Here is a 17,895-nt window from a genome sequence, read left to right on the forward strand (position 1 = left end):
CACCCCCAAAAGTATATTCATCTCCCTTTGCAATCCACCCCCCCTTTTTTTTTATCATGAAAGGATGTTGAAATTTGTCAAATGCTTTCTCTGCATCTAGTGAAATAATCATATGATTTTTATCTTTCATTCTATTAATCTGGTATAGCACATTTATTGATTAGTGTATGTTGAACCATCCTTGCATCCCATGGTTAAATCTCGCTTGATCATGGTGTATGATCTTTTAATGTGCTGTTGAATTGGTTTGCTAAAATTCTATTGAGAATTTTTGCATCTATATTCATCAGAGACATTGGCCTGTAGTTTTCTTTTCTTATACTGTCTTTACCTGACGTTAGTGTGAAGGTAATTCTGGTTGTAAAATGAGTTTGAAAGCTGTTCTTTCTTCCATTTTTGGAAGAGTTTAAGAAGTTTTGGCATTTATTCTTGTTTAAATGTTTGGTAGAATTCACCAGTGAAACCATCTAGTTTTTAGTCCTGGGCTTTTCTTTGTTGGGAGGTTTTTGATTATTGATTCAATCTCCTTACCCGTTATTGATCTGTTCTTTTTTTTTTTTTGCGGTACGCAGGCCTCTCACTGTTGTGGCCTCTCCAGTTGCGGAGCACAGTCTCCGGACGTGCAGGCTCACCAGCCATGGCTCACGGGCCCAGCCGCTTCGCGGCATGTGGGATCTTCCTGGACCGGGGCACGAACCTGTGTCCCCTGCATCGGCAGGTGGACTCTCAACCACTGCGCCACCAGGGAAGCCCTATTGATCTGTTTTGATTTTTCTGTTTCTACATAATTCAGTCTTGGTATATTGTTTGTTTCTAAGAATTTATCCATGTGTTCTATAGTATTCAATTTATTTGTGTATAATTGGTCATAGTAGTCTCTTATGATCTTTTGTATTATTGTGATATCAGTTGTAATGTTTCCTCTTCATCATGATATCACTGCTGTGTCTCTTGTTACAGCTGTTAAAGTTTATCTTGTCTGATATATTTATCACTGCTGTTTTTTGGTTTCCACTTGCATAGAACACCTTTTTTTATCTCACTTTCAGTCTGTATGTGTCCTTAAAGCTGAAGTAAGTCTCTTATGGACAGCATATAATTGGGTCTTGTTTTTTGTTTTGTTTTAATCCATTCAGCCACTCTTTTCTTTTTGACTGGAGAATTTATATCATTTACACTTAAAATAATGATTGATGGGTAAGGACTTACTAATTCCATCCTAATTGTGCTCTAGTTGTTTTGTAATTCCCTTGTTCTTTTCTTCCTCTCTTGCTGTCTTCTTTTGTGATTTAATGATTTTCTATAATGGTATGTTTCTATTTCCCTTCTCTTTATCTTTTTATATTAATGTAGGCTTTTGCTTTGTGATTACCATGAGACTTACAAAAAATATCTTATAGATATAACTCTATTTTAAGGTGATAACAACTTAACTTTGGTAACACACAAAAACACTACCCTTTTACTCCCTTCCCACATTTTGTTTTTGATGTCACAATTTACCTCTTTTTTTTTTTTTTCCTGCGGTACGCGGGCCTCCCACTGTTGTGGCCTCTCCCACTGCGGAGCACAGGCTCCGGACGCGCAGGCTCAGCGGCCATGGCTCACGGGCCCAGCCGCTCCGCGGCATGTGGGATCTTCCCGGACCGGGGCACGAACCCGTGTCCCCTGCATCGGCAGGCGGACTCTCAACCACTGCGCCACCAGGGAAGCCCATATCTCTTTTAATATTGTGCATCCATCAGCAAGTTATTGAAGTTATAGTTATTTTTAATAGTTTTGTTCTTTAGTTTTGTCAACCTTTACTAGAGTTGACTGGTTAACACACCACCGTCTTATAGTATTATATTCTGAATGTGACTATATACTTACCAGTGTACTGTATACTTTTTTACATTTCATGTTACTAATTAGTGTTCTTTTGTTTCAGCTTGAAGAACTCCGTTCAGCGTCTCTTAGAGCAGGTCTAATACTGATTAATTCTCTCAGCTTTTGTTTGTTTGGGAAAGTCTTTATCTCACCTTCATTTTTAAAGACAGCTTTGCTGGGTAAAGTATTCTTGATTGGCAGGGCAGTTTTTTCTTTCAATACTTTGAGTATATTATCTCACTCTCTCCTGGGCTGCAAGCTTTCTCTTGAAAAATCTGATAGTTTAATGGGGGTTCACTTGTATTTGAGTATTATTTTTCCTCTGGATGATCTTAAATTTTTGATTTTAGACAGTTTCATTATAATGCGTCTTGGAGAAGATCATTTTGAGTTGAAATATTGGGGTGACCTATTAACTTTATGAAGTTGGATGTCCAGATATCTCCCCAGATTTGGGAAGTTCTTAGCCATTATTCCTTTAAACATGCTTTCCGCCCCTTTCTCCATCCTTCTTCTTCTGAGACTCCAATAGTGTCTACAATGTTTCTCTTAATGGTATCCCACAGTTCATATAGGCTTTCTTCACTCTTTTTCATTTTTTTTCTTTGTTCTCTACTGACTGCATAATTTCAAATGTCCTGTCTTCTACTTCATAGAATTGTCCTTTTGCTTGATCTAATCTGCTTCTGCTGTTCTTATCACATTTTTAAATTTCATTCATTGTAATTATTCAGCTCCAGGATTTCTATTTGGTTCTTTTTTATGATTCTATTAAGCTTCTCATTTTGTTTGTCATGATTTCATTGAATTGTCTTTCTCTGTTTTCTTGTAGCTCACTGAGCTTCCTTAAAACTGTTATTTTGAATTCTTTATCAGGCAAACTGCAGATCTCCATATTTTTTTTGGCTCTGATTCTGGAAAATTATTGTGCTCCTTTGGTGATGTCATGCTACACTGATTTTTCAAATTCCTTGAAGACTTTGCTACTGTCTTCAAATCTGGAGAAGCAGTCACCTCCTCTGGTCTTTCTGACAGGCTTCAGGAGAGAATTACCTTCTGTCAGCCCTGCTAGTAATTCTGAGGCTTTCTCAGATCTTTTCTATGGTGCTCCACACTTGTTTCAACTTACAGCAGAGTTCTTATGCTTGTATGCCTTCTTTCAACGCTGTAAAACTAGTTCAGTTACTGATAGCCTCCTTTTTGCTTTCCCTAGGGTGGTGCTGCATGCTCAAGTTTGTGGTTTCTCCCAGGCCTGCACAGTTAGGCCAGAATTTGAGTTGGTCTTATAATCAGTCAAAGACAGGGTATGTCCCACTACTAACTCTTTGTGAAAATTCATAACATCATCATTATGTGCCTGTGTTTGTGCATGTATTGTGTTTTATTGTTAACAACAAAATGTGCAGAATCTCACTTTAGGAGATGTCTTATGCAGCATGGTGTGGGAGGATACAGACAGGAGGCTCTTAAGAGTCTTGGCTGGGGTCCCAGTCTTTGGCCTCTCCATGGGGAGAATGCCTGTTAGGGTTTCCCTTAGCAACAGGCCTGGAATGGCCTGCTCAGAACAGTGACACACCAGGCCACATGAAAACAAACTAAGGAGCAAGCATATTAAGGCCAAGAAATGCTCAAGTTCATCCAGCTCCCCAGTGACCTTTTCCACCTGAACAAAAGTCCCTGGTGTCACCACTCACTGGGCAGTGGCTTTGGTGGACAGAGAGCTAAAAGGGAGTGAAAGCGACAGTGTCCCCCAAGGCCCACCATCCTCCCTTCTCCATGCCGGGAGTCAGAACTGCTGCCTTTGCTCAGTGGCCTTGTTTCTTAAACTCTTTCTCTCTTGGGATTTCTTAGACTTAAAAACAAAACAACAACAAAAACCTATTTGTAATGAAATAGCAGAAACACTAATTTCACAGTGCTAACACCAACATGTTGAGGGGGGGATTGGCTTTTGGTACCAAAAGGTATCATTCCAAATCAAAGTTACTCTCTGGAGGTAAAAAAATACAAGAAAGTTAAGAGGACAGATTTTGCAGGTTGGTAACAAAGAGGAAAGGCTCCAAGAACAGGGTAGAGATGGGGTCTGCTGGGCACCTGTAGGGCAAGGACCACTCCCACCCCATGGGGTGCCAGGACCCCTCCAGAGCAGTGGGTTGGGGCTCAGCAGCCACCATACTCTGCCTTCACCTGTTCAAGAACGAGCGCTCCACATTCAGCCCTTTTCCGGGCATAGCTGGGGATGGTGCCTGTGAACACGTGTCTGTGGGGCATGACAGGGACTCTTCGTGAGGCTGGGGCATCATCCATCCAGACCAGGTTTTATCGTGCGCAAAGCCTAGTGCACTCACTCCTCACCAGATGCTGGCCACAGCCTTGCTGGAGGAGGAGGCCAGGTCTGCTTCAAGGGCTTGTCCTATCGCACTTGCCAAGAAAAGCATTTTTTGAAGCTGGCTCCACCCCTCCCTCCCAAACTGCCTGCAACCAGCTCGCTTCCTCACAGCAAAAGGATGGGCCGTCAATAAAGGTGTCTGGAGGCAGGGAGGGAGGCAGTGAAGAAACCGGAATACAAGCAGGACAGGAAGTGACCCCCAGCTGCCTGAGATGCAGGTGGGAGAGAAAGGGTCTGAGGAGGACAGAGAGGACGGGGGCTGCCAGAGACAGCAAAGCAGCAGCAGAGTGAGGAAGCTGCAACGTCGGGAAGTCGTGAGCAGAGGGGAACCCCAAGACCACGGAAGGCCGAAGACAGGAGGCCCGAAGAGAATGGGGAACTGAAGTACAAAAAGGCGACCCCTACAAATGGGGGACTGAGGCACAAAGCGATGGGACCCTGAAGTGAATGAGGGCCCAAAGGGGACCTGAAGCCCAAAGAGACGGTGGAGGCAGATGCGTAAGAAGGGGAGGCTGAGAGCACAGACACTGAGGTGTGAGAAGAGATGGGAGTTGGGGGAGCAAGGCCTGGGGCAGTGGGGCCCCAGAGCCCCAAGACCGGAGAGGGCGATGGGCGAGAGGCAGGGCATCCACCGGTGCGCCCCAAGGGGAGCCGCGCTCCGCCGTGTTCAGCGGCTTCCAGGCTGCTTCGGCACGAGGGCCAGGTGCCCATCTGATGGGCGGCAGTGACGCGGGAACCCCGGCCTGAGCGGCTGGCCGGGAGACGCACTTCTTGTTTTAGAACATACCCAGGGTTATGGACGGGCACTTACTCAGGTTGCTGCCCCTGGTGTCCTTCTTGGCCAGGCCCTGGCCCGGCGGCCCCTTAGGGCCTTGCTTCTCCATTTTGCGGAAGACCCGAGGCGGCAGCAGGCGGGTTCTTCGTGCGCATGCTCCTCACACGGCGCCACAGCCGCCGGCTCCTCCGAGGCGGGTGTGTAGCTCGGCGGGCTTGGGGTCCCCATGCTGCAGAGCAGAAGACGGACGAAGCTTTGTCCTTGTGGCACCGTCAGGGGCCAAGCCATGGGCAGCTGGTAGGCGGCCTAACTGGGGGCTGCAGTGGGCCGGGGCGTGGGCTGCACGGCGCTTCTGGTGCTAGCCGCTGATTTGCCCCAGGGTGGCTTCTGTGCCGTCCATCTCGCAGTTGCCGCCTTAGGAGGCCTTGGCGGTGGCCCAGGCCACGCGTGCCCGCAGGCCCCACTCATCTCCCGTGACAGCCTCCGAGCGGTCACCCAGGCCCAGCCGGCCGCCCGGGGCTCTCAGGCTGCCCGTTCTCTAGCGCCGCTTACTTCGGGGCCCAGCAGATGCCGGAGACCAGGGAGCCCTCGCGCAGGACCTCGCAGGGGCCGCTAGCCAGCCTCCTGCGCCCGCCGGGTCTTCAGAGATTCTCCGGAGAAGGTAAGAGTGAAGCTGCGCCTGCGCTCAGGCACAGGGCCTCCGGGATGCCCTTGGGCTCCGGGAGGCTGCGGTGGAGCGAACCTTGGCCCGCGCGTCGCGTCGAGCGGCGGCGGCGGCTGTGGGAGGAGTCGAGCGGGTGGAGCCGGCCGCTCTCGCTGCTGCGGCGCTGGCTTCCCAGATCAATATTATTCATCATAAGCAAATCAGCCGGGAAAAGGCATTTGAATATAACAAAATTTCTTTTATCTACAATTTATTATTATTCTGTCAACCCCAGTAAACGTGGAGTAGGGTTTCAGAGTTGGAAACACATAGCCCTGTGAGAAACAAATTCAGCAACTAGAGTACGGTGTTTATACACAGTTCGAAGAGCCAGGCAGAATTTGGCCTTGGGAGGAGTCCTGTGTAAAATATCACAGACTCCCATTGTTCTTACATAAACTTCAACACTTTCTGAAGCATCAGCATTTCTGATTGTTGTGTGCGTTGGTTGATTTCCAGAGTGTTGAAATCATTGTGTTTGTCAATTTTGGCCAAGTTTGTGGATGTTCTTGTGGAGAAGATTTGCTGACCTCACTCAACCATAAGTTCCACTGAAGAAGGTCCTTTTGATTTGACTTACCCATATTTTTCAGGAAATATAAACTATGTTTGTAACTTCTAATAATTTTTGGTGGAAAAATCCAAAGTTGTAGCAAATGAATTTATGTTACATGAAACAGGACTTATTGGGAAAACCAATAGTGACATTGTTTGCCAAAGAAGAAGCTAGAATACTCTCTTTTGAGAAGTGAGGTACAAAGATTACACAAATTTCAATGATTAACTGAGAATTAAAACACCCTGAAATCTTGTACTGCAAAGTTTATTCATATTTGTAACTTAGAATTTAACTCATTTGACAGATAAGTGTTTTGCCAGTTAGATCATACTTTGGCTGATACATGTGGGGGAGAAATATTGTATCAGGGTTTATGTGCACAAACAATAGAAAGTGACTCTAATTCAGTGTTGTTTGTCAATTATACCTCAATAAAACTAGAAAAAAAATGACTAGCTCTTTTAAATAGAAAAGAGTTAATATAAAGAAGATTGGGAATTCAGACAATTGGTTTGAAGTTCTAAAACCAGGGTTGGAGAATAGGCAGATGTGGCAGGTATCCGCATCTATAAGGCATCTTATAGACAGCTTGGTAGACAGAGGTTCTGCAAGGGTGGGGCAGGCCAAAAGGACTGGCAGCTGTGCTACCACTGACAAAGGATGCTCACCCAATTCTGAGCAGTTGGCAACACCCACATCATGTAGTGTAGTTGTGGATATGTTATTCTCTCAGTGTCAGGAGAGCAGAGCAGGTCAATGATTCTGCTAGTTTGAGGTTTTGACTTGCGGCAAAGCGTTTAAGGGAACGGGCCGTCAAGTCAGACTTTCTGAAATTTAAACCCAGATGGATTCTCCACTTTCTAATTGTGAAATTTTAGACAATTTATGTGACCTCTTTCACCCTTGGTATCCTCATCTGTGAGATGAGAATAATTGTCTTTTGGCATAAATGACTTACTACATGTAAAATGTTAGAACACTGCCTGGAACATAGAATCTGGTAAGTTTTTGTTCTTCTTCTCCTCATTCATATTCACCTGAATGTACAGCCTGAACCTGTTTCCTACCTGCCTCCTGGACGGTTCTGTTTTATGTCTGTTTATGTTCCTCAAGTTAAAGTGCCCCAAACTGCAGTCAGCATTTATTTGGCGATTCTCAGCACTGCTCCTCCTCTGGTCATTAATTTATAAGCTTTTTTTCACTACCACCTAGGCAACAAATAAATTGTAAACATCTTCTTCTCACTCAACTTCTTCATCCAGCCTCCAAGTCCCAGAGAACTTATCTCCTTGAAATCCTGGTCTGCCCTTTCTCTCTCAATTATACTGATTTGATAAGCTTCTCCTCATCTCATGTTTAGATTACTCTAATAGTTTCCAGTGTGAGTTCCTGTGGAATCTTACCTCCCTCTCACCGCACACACACACACACACACACACACACGCGCCTCTCTTTCTTGCAATATGGTTATAACTGTAAATTGTTAGATAAATCTTGGCAGTTAGATTATTAAACAGTATTTATAGATAGTACATAAAATGCTATTTTTGCTTTCGTTTCCTATTTTGTTTTCCTTGAAGTGAATATTTTTAGGTGCTTTCCTTTGCTTAATATTCTGTGGATTTCTGTGATTTATCCCTAACCTCGTGCCCATTTGTACAGATCTCCTCTCAGTATGTACAGCTGTAGCTATATGATGTTAGCTGGTAGTCTAAAAGTGTTATCTTCTTTAAGATGTCTTTCCAATAAATTTATGATCCACTCCAGTGACGACAGGATGCCCTCTTACTTTGTTGAAGATTTAACATCTTGAGATCCCCCTTCACCATCTTTCTGGGGGTACTCTTCACCTCTTACCTATGTTAGGTCCCTGTACCTATGTTAGGTCCCCTATTCTCTGGATCGTATATCTTCCTGTTTCTTGGTTTCCTTCTTCATTTTTTTAAATGAGTTTTATTTTTTAGAACAGTTTTAGATTTATAGAAAAATTGAGAACACAGTACAGAAAATTACCATATACCCCACATTCTGTTTCCTCTATTATTAACATCTTACAGTACATTTGTTACAATTAATAAACCAATATTGTTATGTTATCAATAACTAAAATCCATACTTTATACAGATTTCCTTAGTATTTACCTAATGTCCTTTTTTTTAGCATCTTTATTGGAGTATAATTGCTTTACAATGGTGTTAGTTTCTGCTTTATAACAAAGTGAATCAGTTATACATATACATATGTTCCCATATCTCTTCCCTCTTGCGTCTCCCTCCCTCCCACCCTCCCTATCCCACCCCTCTAGGTGGTCACAAAGTACTGAGCTGATCTCCCTGTGCTATGCGGCTGCTTCCCACTAGCTATCTGTTTTACGTTTGGTAGTGTATATATGTCCATGCCACTCTCTCACTTTGTCACAGCTTACCTTTCTCCCTCCGCATATCCTCAAGTCCATTCTCTAGTAGGTCTGTGACTTTATTCCCGTCTTACCCCTAGGTTCTTCATAACTTTTTTCCCCTTAGATTCCATATATATGTGTTAGCATACGGTATTTGTTTTTCTCTTTCTGACTTACTTTACTCTGTATGACAGACTCTAGGTCCATCCACCTCACTACAAATAACTCAATTTCGTTTCTTTTTATGGCTGAGTAATATTCCATTGTATATATGTGCCACATCTTCTTTATCCATTCCTCTGTCAGTGGACATTTAGGTTGCTTCCATGTCTTGGCTATTGTAAATAGTGTTGCAGTGAACATTGGGGTGCATGTATTTTTTTGAATTATGGTTTTCTCTGGATATATGCCCCAGGTGTTATTTTTGAGAAGACTTTCAGGAAGCCAGAAAAAATGACAGCTGCCTAGATCTGCATCTCCCAATATTTCTGGTGAAAGCAATACAGAAGAATAAGATGAACAAATAAAAATTTGTAAAAACAATATCCACAGCATAATCCAAAGACAAAAATATGTCCAAACTTCAAAATAACTATAAATTAAGAGAGAAAAACTCCAAATCCCAGGAAGCAGTCTCTCTCACTCCTGCTCTAGAGACCTCAAGCTTTTGCAATGAGCAAGAGCAGGTGGAAAAAGCTTAGGAAAGAGAGAAGAGTTGTGATTGTGATGGATCTAATTTGATCCAAAACCATGGTCAGAAAGAGTTAAGTTCACACTAAATGTGAAAAGGAAGAATCTGTCTCGAGAGATGAGAGTGAGATATACAGGAAGGGAAGGGAAAGGATATGCAATTTGAAGTGTCACCTCTTGGTACCTTGAGAGAAGAAAAAAAATGAAATTATAAAGGTACTATGTGTGGAGTAAAGAAATAATAGACACTAATAACAGAGAGGTCAAATACAGAATAAAATTTGTGTTGTAACAGTTTTAAAAATAAAATCTTAAAGACTAGAACACGGAAAAGAAGAAAAATAGGCAAAATCAAGCAAGCAATGAGATTCTTCACTGGGTTGGTCTCTCTCCAGTCCCTTCTTGAGAATGATATTCTCTTGAAATCTCACCCAGAGTTAAGCAGTTGGGGGTGAGATCATTTTCTTGGCATCACTCATGTTTGAAAGATGCATCTCTTTTCACAGAATACTGAAATTAAAAGTACAGGCATTGAGCAGCACATATTGAGTCTTTTCCTTTCTTTTTATTTCCTCTCCTCATTTTGGACTATAAAAGCTCAAAATACCTGTTGGGTAGTCTTGGGTGAAGGGTGATAATGTTGATGCCTGCCACGTGTTGACACTGGAAGTTACAAAAGTAGGTACCTAGATAAGAGCTACTCAATTTCATGGGATCTGAGTATACGGAAAAGGGCGGAGGAGCCCCACAGAACAAGCTAGTCCTATATGGTCTCATGGTAAGCCATTTTCCCCTTGAGTTATACCCCAACTCTTAGTAAGGTCCATTTTGAAATTTCAGCTAAAATAAGATCAAGCAAAGGAGTGATCTTTTCATTGCATGAGTCAGAATAATAAAGGTGGAGATACATATTCATGAGGAACAGAGTAGAGTCTTCTGGTCTACACAAGGAGAAAGTCTGTCTGAGAAAAAAGCCAGGTAGAACCAAGCATATTCAAGTAATTGAAAGAAAGAGACACAACCCTCTGGATTCCTCGGATCCATTCAATTCTGAAGCATAATGCATCCCTGGACTTGCCAGTTAAGTGAACTTTTTTGTTTGTCTCAATATCATTTCACTTACAATGAAAAGTAATTATTTATTATGATGAAAAGGTTTTTAATTAATACATGTCACTACTGTACCTTGTACAAAGTTCTATGATAGTAATTACTCCCTTTTTTCTGTATAGCATTGTAAGAGAAATTAATTTTATGTTAAGAAAGATCTGTGTTTAAATCCTGGCTCTGACATTAGTTGTTATGACTTTGGCAAATTTCTTTTTAACATCAGCTTTGGTTTCTTCATATGTAAAACAGAAATACTTTTCTCAGATAATTCTGAAGATTATAAAGGATAAGTTAATGAAAGAGTTTAGTATTGTAGCTAGAGCCAGATATCTATAAATTGTGCTGTTCTCACTTTCTTTTGTTGCTTCTCTAATTAGAATGAGAGAACCAAGGGGCAGGATCTGCATCTTATTCGTTTTTGTATTCAGAGTACCTTACAGCTTAAATCCACCAAGACCATTATTTACTCTAGAGAAAACAGGCTTGTGAAGGAAAAGTAATCAGCATATTTTACTCGTTAGATGTGCAAAGCGTTTACATCCTCATAATCATGTAAACACTGAATATTAATGGAACTTTAAAAATTAACTGTACTGGGAAGATGAAGACATTAGGAAGTATATTTGCGGTGGTAGAAGGTGAAAATTGGCTAGATTTAGTTTCCCAGACTTAAAGTCAATTGACAAGACATAATAGTGAAAAATCAAGAAACAACCGCATGTTATTTAGAAATATAAAGACCAAAACAAAAAAAAGAAAAAATAGAAAGAAAGACTTGTTAATAGCAGCATGAATAAAAATAAATAAGATTGACTTCTTGCCCTCTAGGAGTTTACAGTTTAAATGAAGGTACGCATGTAAACTCACTGTATAGAAATGGGAGAAGATAAATGCAGAAGATGCTTCAGCAGCACACAGAGAAGGCACTTTAGGTTCTGGGAGTAGAGACAGGAGAAGAGGTCAAAATAGATGTCCTATCAGAAATGATGACAGAACAAGTCTCGGAGCATGAGTAAGTGGTATCCAAGTGAGAACAAGGGAGAAGGCATTTCAGGCAGATGAAATGGCATGAAGCCAAGAAATCATCAAAATGCATGAGAAGTACTACTAGAGAGTAAAATTCAAGAAGTAGACACATGGGAGAAAAGGCTGTGGACACCAAATTTGGGGAGCAGACCCTAGAAGGCTCTTTCTGAGGAATTTGCATCTGTGTTGAGAGAGAAGCTAAACAAGGGAATACAGCATTTTCACAAGTAATTCCATATAAAATGTATGAAGAATAGATTTCCAGAGAAGATAGATGTGGCAGGCAAAATTCTGAAACATGACCCGCCCCCCAATGTCTTTTCCTCTTGTATAATCCCCTCTTATTTGAATGTGGAAGGAACCATATATATAACGATATATCACTTTAGGGATTATGCATGTTATATGGTACAGTTGACCTTAAATTAGGGAGATTATCAGGGCAGGCCTAATGTAATCACATGAGCATATTAAAACCAGAGAGTTTTTCTCAAGCTAGTGGCAGAAGGGGAAGTCGACGAGATTCAAAGCACAGCAAGGATTCTCCATTTACCGCCAGGTTGAAGACAAGAGGGCCACGTGATGAGGAATGCAGGCAACCTCTAGAAGCTGAGAGTGACCCCCAGCTGACAGCCAGCAAGGGAATGGAGCTCTCAGTTCTACAACTACAGGAACTGAGTTCTTCCAACAACCTGAATGAGTTTGGAAACAGATTCTTCCCCCAGAGCCTCCAGAAGGGAATGCAGCCCTGCCCACATCCTGATTTCGGCCTGGGCAGAGAATCCAGCCATGTGATTCCATACCAGACTTCTAATTTACAGAACTATGACTAATAAGTGGGTGTTCTTTTAAGCCACTAAGTTTATGATAATTTATTACACATCAATAAATTCTTAATGTGAACTGATAGTTGGAGAAGAACATTGAGTCCCAAATGTGCCAATATCAACTTACTAACAAAAGATGTAAACACAGGCTCAGTAATTTCTTCCCTAAGGAGCCTGATCAAACTGTGATCCTAAATGAGGCTCATTTTCCAAGCTTCCAAACAAGCTGCTGAGATCCACAGAGAATAAGATGCGTTCACACTATTAGGCCGCTGATGGTTTGGAGACATAAAGCTGATGCATTTGCCTTGCCCTGAAGACATATGCGAATCTACAGACAGAAGGGATGTTGCCTCCACCTTTGTCAAAACCTCTGTCTCCTTCCGGCCAGTGAAGGGAAAAGAGTACATAAGGCCTGGTAGTAGTGAAGTCTCCAGGTTGAAGGAAGTTGGGTGGCGAGGCTTCTCCGTTCTGATGTTTTCATTCCCACTGCTACAGCAGTGGAGAGATGTGGGAGGCCACCTGCCCTTCTTAAACAATCCATTGTGGTTTTGGGGTAAGATTGGTTAAAGGGAATGGGTGGGAGGAAGGCAGGATCGTAGGGGACACTCTCAGTACTTTTGCTAAGCCTGGTGCTGAGTTTCTGAAAGGTAGGAGGAAGAGAATAGGTTGAGCAGTGGGCACAGTGGGGATCACAGTGACCTCACTGTCCCAAGCTTCAGGAATTTCCATCGCAAGGAGTCCCGGGTACCACTCTGGACTCCTTTCCTCTCTTGCTGTATGGCCTTGGCCAGCCTACTCATCTCTTCAAGATATTTTTCCTTATCTCTCAGATGTGGACATCACTTTGGACCCCTGCTGAAAGACTTTATCCTGGATCGTGTCAGCCCAAGGGAGGTGAGGAGTTGCAGCTGAGATTTGAAAACATGGAAGGAAAGGACAGCTGAGAGAAGAAAGTTGAAAGATACGGAGTTGTCACTCTGGCTCTTCTAGAGTGCTGTCCCAGCAGTCACCCTTGAGCCCCCATGGAACAAGTCCTCGGTCTAGAAAGAAAGGATTTCAGTCTCTTCTTGATGTGACATTGTTCTCTCATTTCCTCACAGATCACACCCCTGCCGATAATGTCTGTGGAAAATGGCTCAGTTCATCCTGGTAGGACTTACAGACCAAAGTCAACTCCAGATACCCCTCTTCTTCCTCTTCTTATTGAACTGTATGGTCACTGTGGTAGGGAATTTGAGCTTAATTAATCAGATATGCCTGAACTCTCATCTTCACACTCCCAAGTATTTTTTGGTCTTCAACCTGTCCTTCATAGATCTCTGCCACTCCTTGGTCATTACGCCTAAACTGCTGATGAGCTTTGTGTCAGAGAACATCATCTCCTTTGCAGGGTGCATGACTCTGTTGGGTTTTTCTTTTCTGTTTCTTTGTCCATTCTGAATGCTATGTGTTGACAGCCATGGCCTATGATCGCTGTGTGTCCATCTGTAAGCCCCTTTTGTACACAGTCACCATGTCCCCTCAGGTCTCTTCTTTGCTGATGTTTGGTTCATATGTAATGGTGTTTGCCGGTGCCATGGCCCACACAGGGCACATGGTCCAATTATCCTTTTGTGATTCCAGCATCACCAACCATTACATGTGTGACATCTTCCCCCTCCTCCAGCTGTCCTGCAGCAGCACTGATGCCAGTGAGCTGGTGGATTCCATTATTGTGAGCACAGTTATAATAATATGTAGCTTCATTATTTTTGTTTCTTATGGTTTGATCCTCTCCAGTATCCTCCACATCTCATCAGCTCAGGGTTGGTCCAAAGCCCTCAGTACTTGTGGCTCCCACATAATAACTGTTTGCCCTCTTCTATGGTTCTGGGTTGTTTACACATCTCAAGACCTTTTCTGATGGTTCTGTGGGCCAGGGGGAGTTCTTCTCAGTATTTTATACCAATGTAGTCCCCATGTTGAACCTCCTCATCTATAGTCTAAGGAACAAGGATGTCAAACTTGCTCTGAAGAAAACCCTAAAGAGAGTTGCGAACTAAGCAGAACCAGTATTGCTGGGTTGTTGTGTGTGTGTGTGTGTGTGTGTGTGTGTGAGAATGTGTTTCCCCATAATTTTCTTCAGAACAAGGTTTTTGCCTTAGATCCTTTTTTCTGCCTAATCATGCCATTTAAACATGCAAATATTATTGAGTCTCATGATTGTTCTCAGTTCCATGCTTACTCACTGAATGAGCTTTATTCTTAACAGTGGGCTCCAGAGACTCAGCTTGATTCCTACTCCTTTTCACACCACCTCCCACTTTGCTTCTTTCCATGTACTTTTCATACATCAGCATGAATGTGGTCTGATGCGGCCACCCCTCTTTGTTTTCCCTAAAAACAATGTTAATGTAGCCCTTTCTGTTTTTTAACCATTTGAGGAGTTCCTTCTGTGTAAGTTATAAATTTTCTAGAATTTCAGTGCTCTTTTAGTCATGGTTTCTATAGTACTGCATTTCCAAACTCAGCAAAGCTTCAATAGTATCTATGAGATATTTATGCTTAGTTAACAGGGATCACAAGTATTAGCTTATAAGTATGGAATGTGTTAATACCAATTAGGAACTGAGAGAAATGAACCTAGTTACTTTAAATCAATTTAGTCTGACTCGTTGTAATAGCATCAGGGGTATGATGTATATGTATATATACATGTATCAGATATGTACATAATATGTAATGTACATGTACATAATTTTGTTTACATCTCTGCCTAATCAAATAGAATTTGACCACCTAGTGTTTACTCCTTTCTCCTATATGGTTAGACTAGACTCTGGTAAAATAAATATTCATGAAATTAATAGTTTGAACTTGTTTGATACAGATGTTTTCTCTAAAGCAAACTAAAAGTTTTTGTTAGTAAAAACTTCCTTTTTTTCAGAAAATGAGTTTTCTTAAAATTCGTGGCCATAAATCTTCAAAACGGTGAAGAGTCTGGTTTGATACAGTAGAAGGAAATGCCATTCTTTTTTCAGTTTGAAGTATAGCCTTCTGCATTTCCGATAAGGCAGGTCTAGTGGTGATGGAATCCCTCAGCTTTTGGGTTTTCCTGGGTCTATTATAACATAGGTATCTTTCAAATTGACTATTTCAGGTAAATAGCACTCCTGTTTGCAAACTAACATGTTCCTCCTGAAGAATTTGGATCCCTTTTGGAAAAAAGAAGAACTGTTTGGCTTGGTTACAAAATAAATTAGGAAAAGCATGCAATTTTACCTTCAGAAACTAAGATAAAATTGGGATTTGTTGTACTACTTATTATATACATGAAATTTAAAACCTGTGATTAATGATGTTGAGTGTTCTTTCATGTGTTTGTTGGCAATCTGTATATCTTCTTTGGAGAAGTGACTATTTAGGTCTTCTGCCCATCTTTGGATTGGGTTGTTTGTTTTTTTGTTATTGAGCTGCATGAGCTGCTTGTAAATTTTGGAGATTAATCCTTTGTCAGTTGCTTCATTTGCAAATATTTTCTCCCATTCTGAGGGTTGTCTTTTGGTCTTGTTTATGGTTTCCTTTGCTGTGCAGAAGCTTTTAAGTTTCATTAGGTCCCATTTGTTTATTTTTGTTTTTACTTCCATTACTCTAGGAGGTGGGTCATCTCACACCGGTCAGAATGGCCATCATCAAAAAATCTAGAAACAATAAATGCTGGAGAGGGTGTGGAGAAAAGGGAACACTCTTGCACTGTTGGTGGGAATGTAAACTGATACAGCCACTATGGAGAACTGTATGGAGGTTCCTTAAAAAACTACAAATAAAACTACCATACGACCCATCAATCCCACTACTGGGCATATACCCTGAGCAAACCATAATTCAAAAAGAGTCATGTACCAATATGTTCATTGCAGCTCTATTTACAATAGCCAGGACATGGAAGCAACCTAAGTCTCCATCAACAGATGAATGGATAAAGAATATGTGGCACATATATACAATGGAATATTACTCAGCCATAAAAAGAAACAAAATTGAGTTATTTGTAGTGAGTTGGATGGACCTAGAGTCTGTCATACAGAGTGAAGTAAGTCAGAAAGAGAAAAACAAATACCGTGTGCTAACACATATATATGGAATCTAAGAAAAGAAAAAAGTCATGAAGAGCCTAGGGGTAAGACAGGAATAAAGACACAGACCTACTAGAGAATGGACTTGAGGATACTGGGAGGGGGAAGGGTAAGCTGTGACAAAGCAAGAGAGTGGCATGGACATATATACACTACCAAACGTAAAATAGATAGCTAGTGGGAAGCAGCCACATAGCGCAGGGAGATCAGCTCGGTGCTTTGTGACCACCTAGAGGGGTGGGATAGGGAGGGTGGGAGGGAGGGAGACGCAAGAGGGAAGAGATATAGGAACATATGTATATGTATAACTGATTCACTTTGTTATAAAGCAGAAACTAACACACCATTGTAAAGCAATTATACTCCAATAAAGATGTTAAAAGAAGACAAAAAAAATAAAATAAAATAAAACCTGTCTCCAAAATGTAACCTATGCATGTGTTGGTAGAAGATAATAAAACCAAGTAAATAAATTAGGTGTGCCTGCAAAGCGGCTGTGGCATTTTTAGAACCCCAAAATGCATCATGGTAGGTAAAATTTTGTTTCTAAGAGTGGCAGCAGAAATATAACAGACATATCCCTGCTATTGTGCACAGTCATGCTTGGCTTGAACCGTGGTTAAATTGGATTGCATTTCAGTTTCCTCAGTAGGATTGACAGTTGCCTTGCCCTAAATTTTAGGCTACTAGAATGCTAGGTATCAGATACCACACTGAGAAAACTACCCTTCATCATTGGTATGTTACCTTCAAGTCTTTTCTCTTTACATCTGCAGATATATTTAGGGGGAAATGGGAGTGATATTACACATAAATTTATGCATTCTTTTTCCCAGTTTTACTGAGATAAAACTGACAAATAAAAATTGTATATATTTAAGGTATAAAACATGATTTTATATATATATATATATACACACACACACACACACACACACACATTGCGAAATGATTACCACAATCAAGCTAGTTAACCCGTCCATCAGCTCACATAGTTACCACTTTTTGTGTGTGTGTGGTGAAAACACTTAAGATCTACTCCCTTAGTAAATTTAAAGTATAAATCCCCAGAACTTATTCCTATCATAATTGAAAGCTTGTACCCTTTGACCAACATCTTTCCATTCCCTACACCCCTTAGCCCCTGGCCATCACCATTCTACTCTTTGCTTCTATGAGTTTGACTTTTTTTAGATTCCACATGTAAGTGAGATCATGCAGTATTTGTCTTTCTGTGTCTGGCTTATTTCACTTAGCACCGTGTTCTCAGGGTCCATCCATGTTGTTGCAAATGGCAGGATTTCCTTCTTTCATGGATGAATAATATTCCAACGTGTGTGTGCGTGTGTGTGTGTGTGTGTATCACATATTCTTTATCCATTCATCCATTGATGGACATTTTGGTTGTTTCCATATCTTGGCTACTGTAA

The 17,895-nt window shown here is 41.6% G+C and overlaps 1 protein-coding gene across 1 annotated transcript; it reads left to right on the forward strand.

Moving 5' to 3' along the window:
- The first annotated feature begins 13,137 nt into the window (after positions 1–13,137).
- On the forward strand, positions 13,138–15,166 carry LOC137229753 (olfactory receptor 8C8-like). The gene is given in 3 exon segments (XM_067747686.1): positions 13,138–13,757; positions 13,759–14,202; positions 14,204–15,166. Coding segments are annotated over 3 exon segments (909 nt in total). The 5' UTR covers positions 13,138–13,481; the 3' UTR covers positions 14,393–15,166.
- Positions 15,167–17,895: the final 2,729 nt, after the last annotated feature.

The sequence above is a fragment of the Pseudorca crassidens genome, chromosome 9, assembly GCF_039906515.1.
Source record: "Pseudorca crassidens isolate mPseCra1 chromosome 9, mPseCra1.hap1, whole genome shotgun sequence".
In the NCBI taxonomy this organism is placed as follows: domain Eukaryota; kingdom Metazoa; phylum Chordata; class Mammalia; order Artiodactyla; family Delphinidae; genus Pseudorca; species Pseudorca crassidens.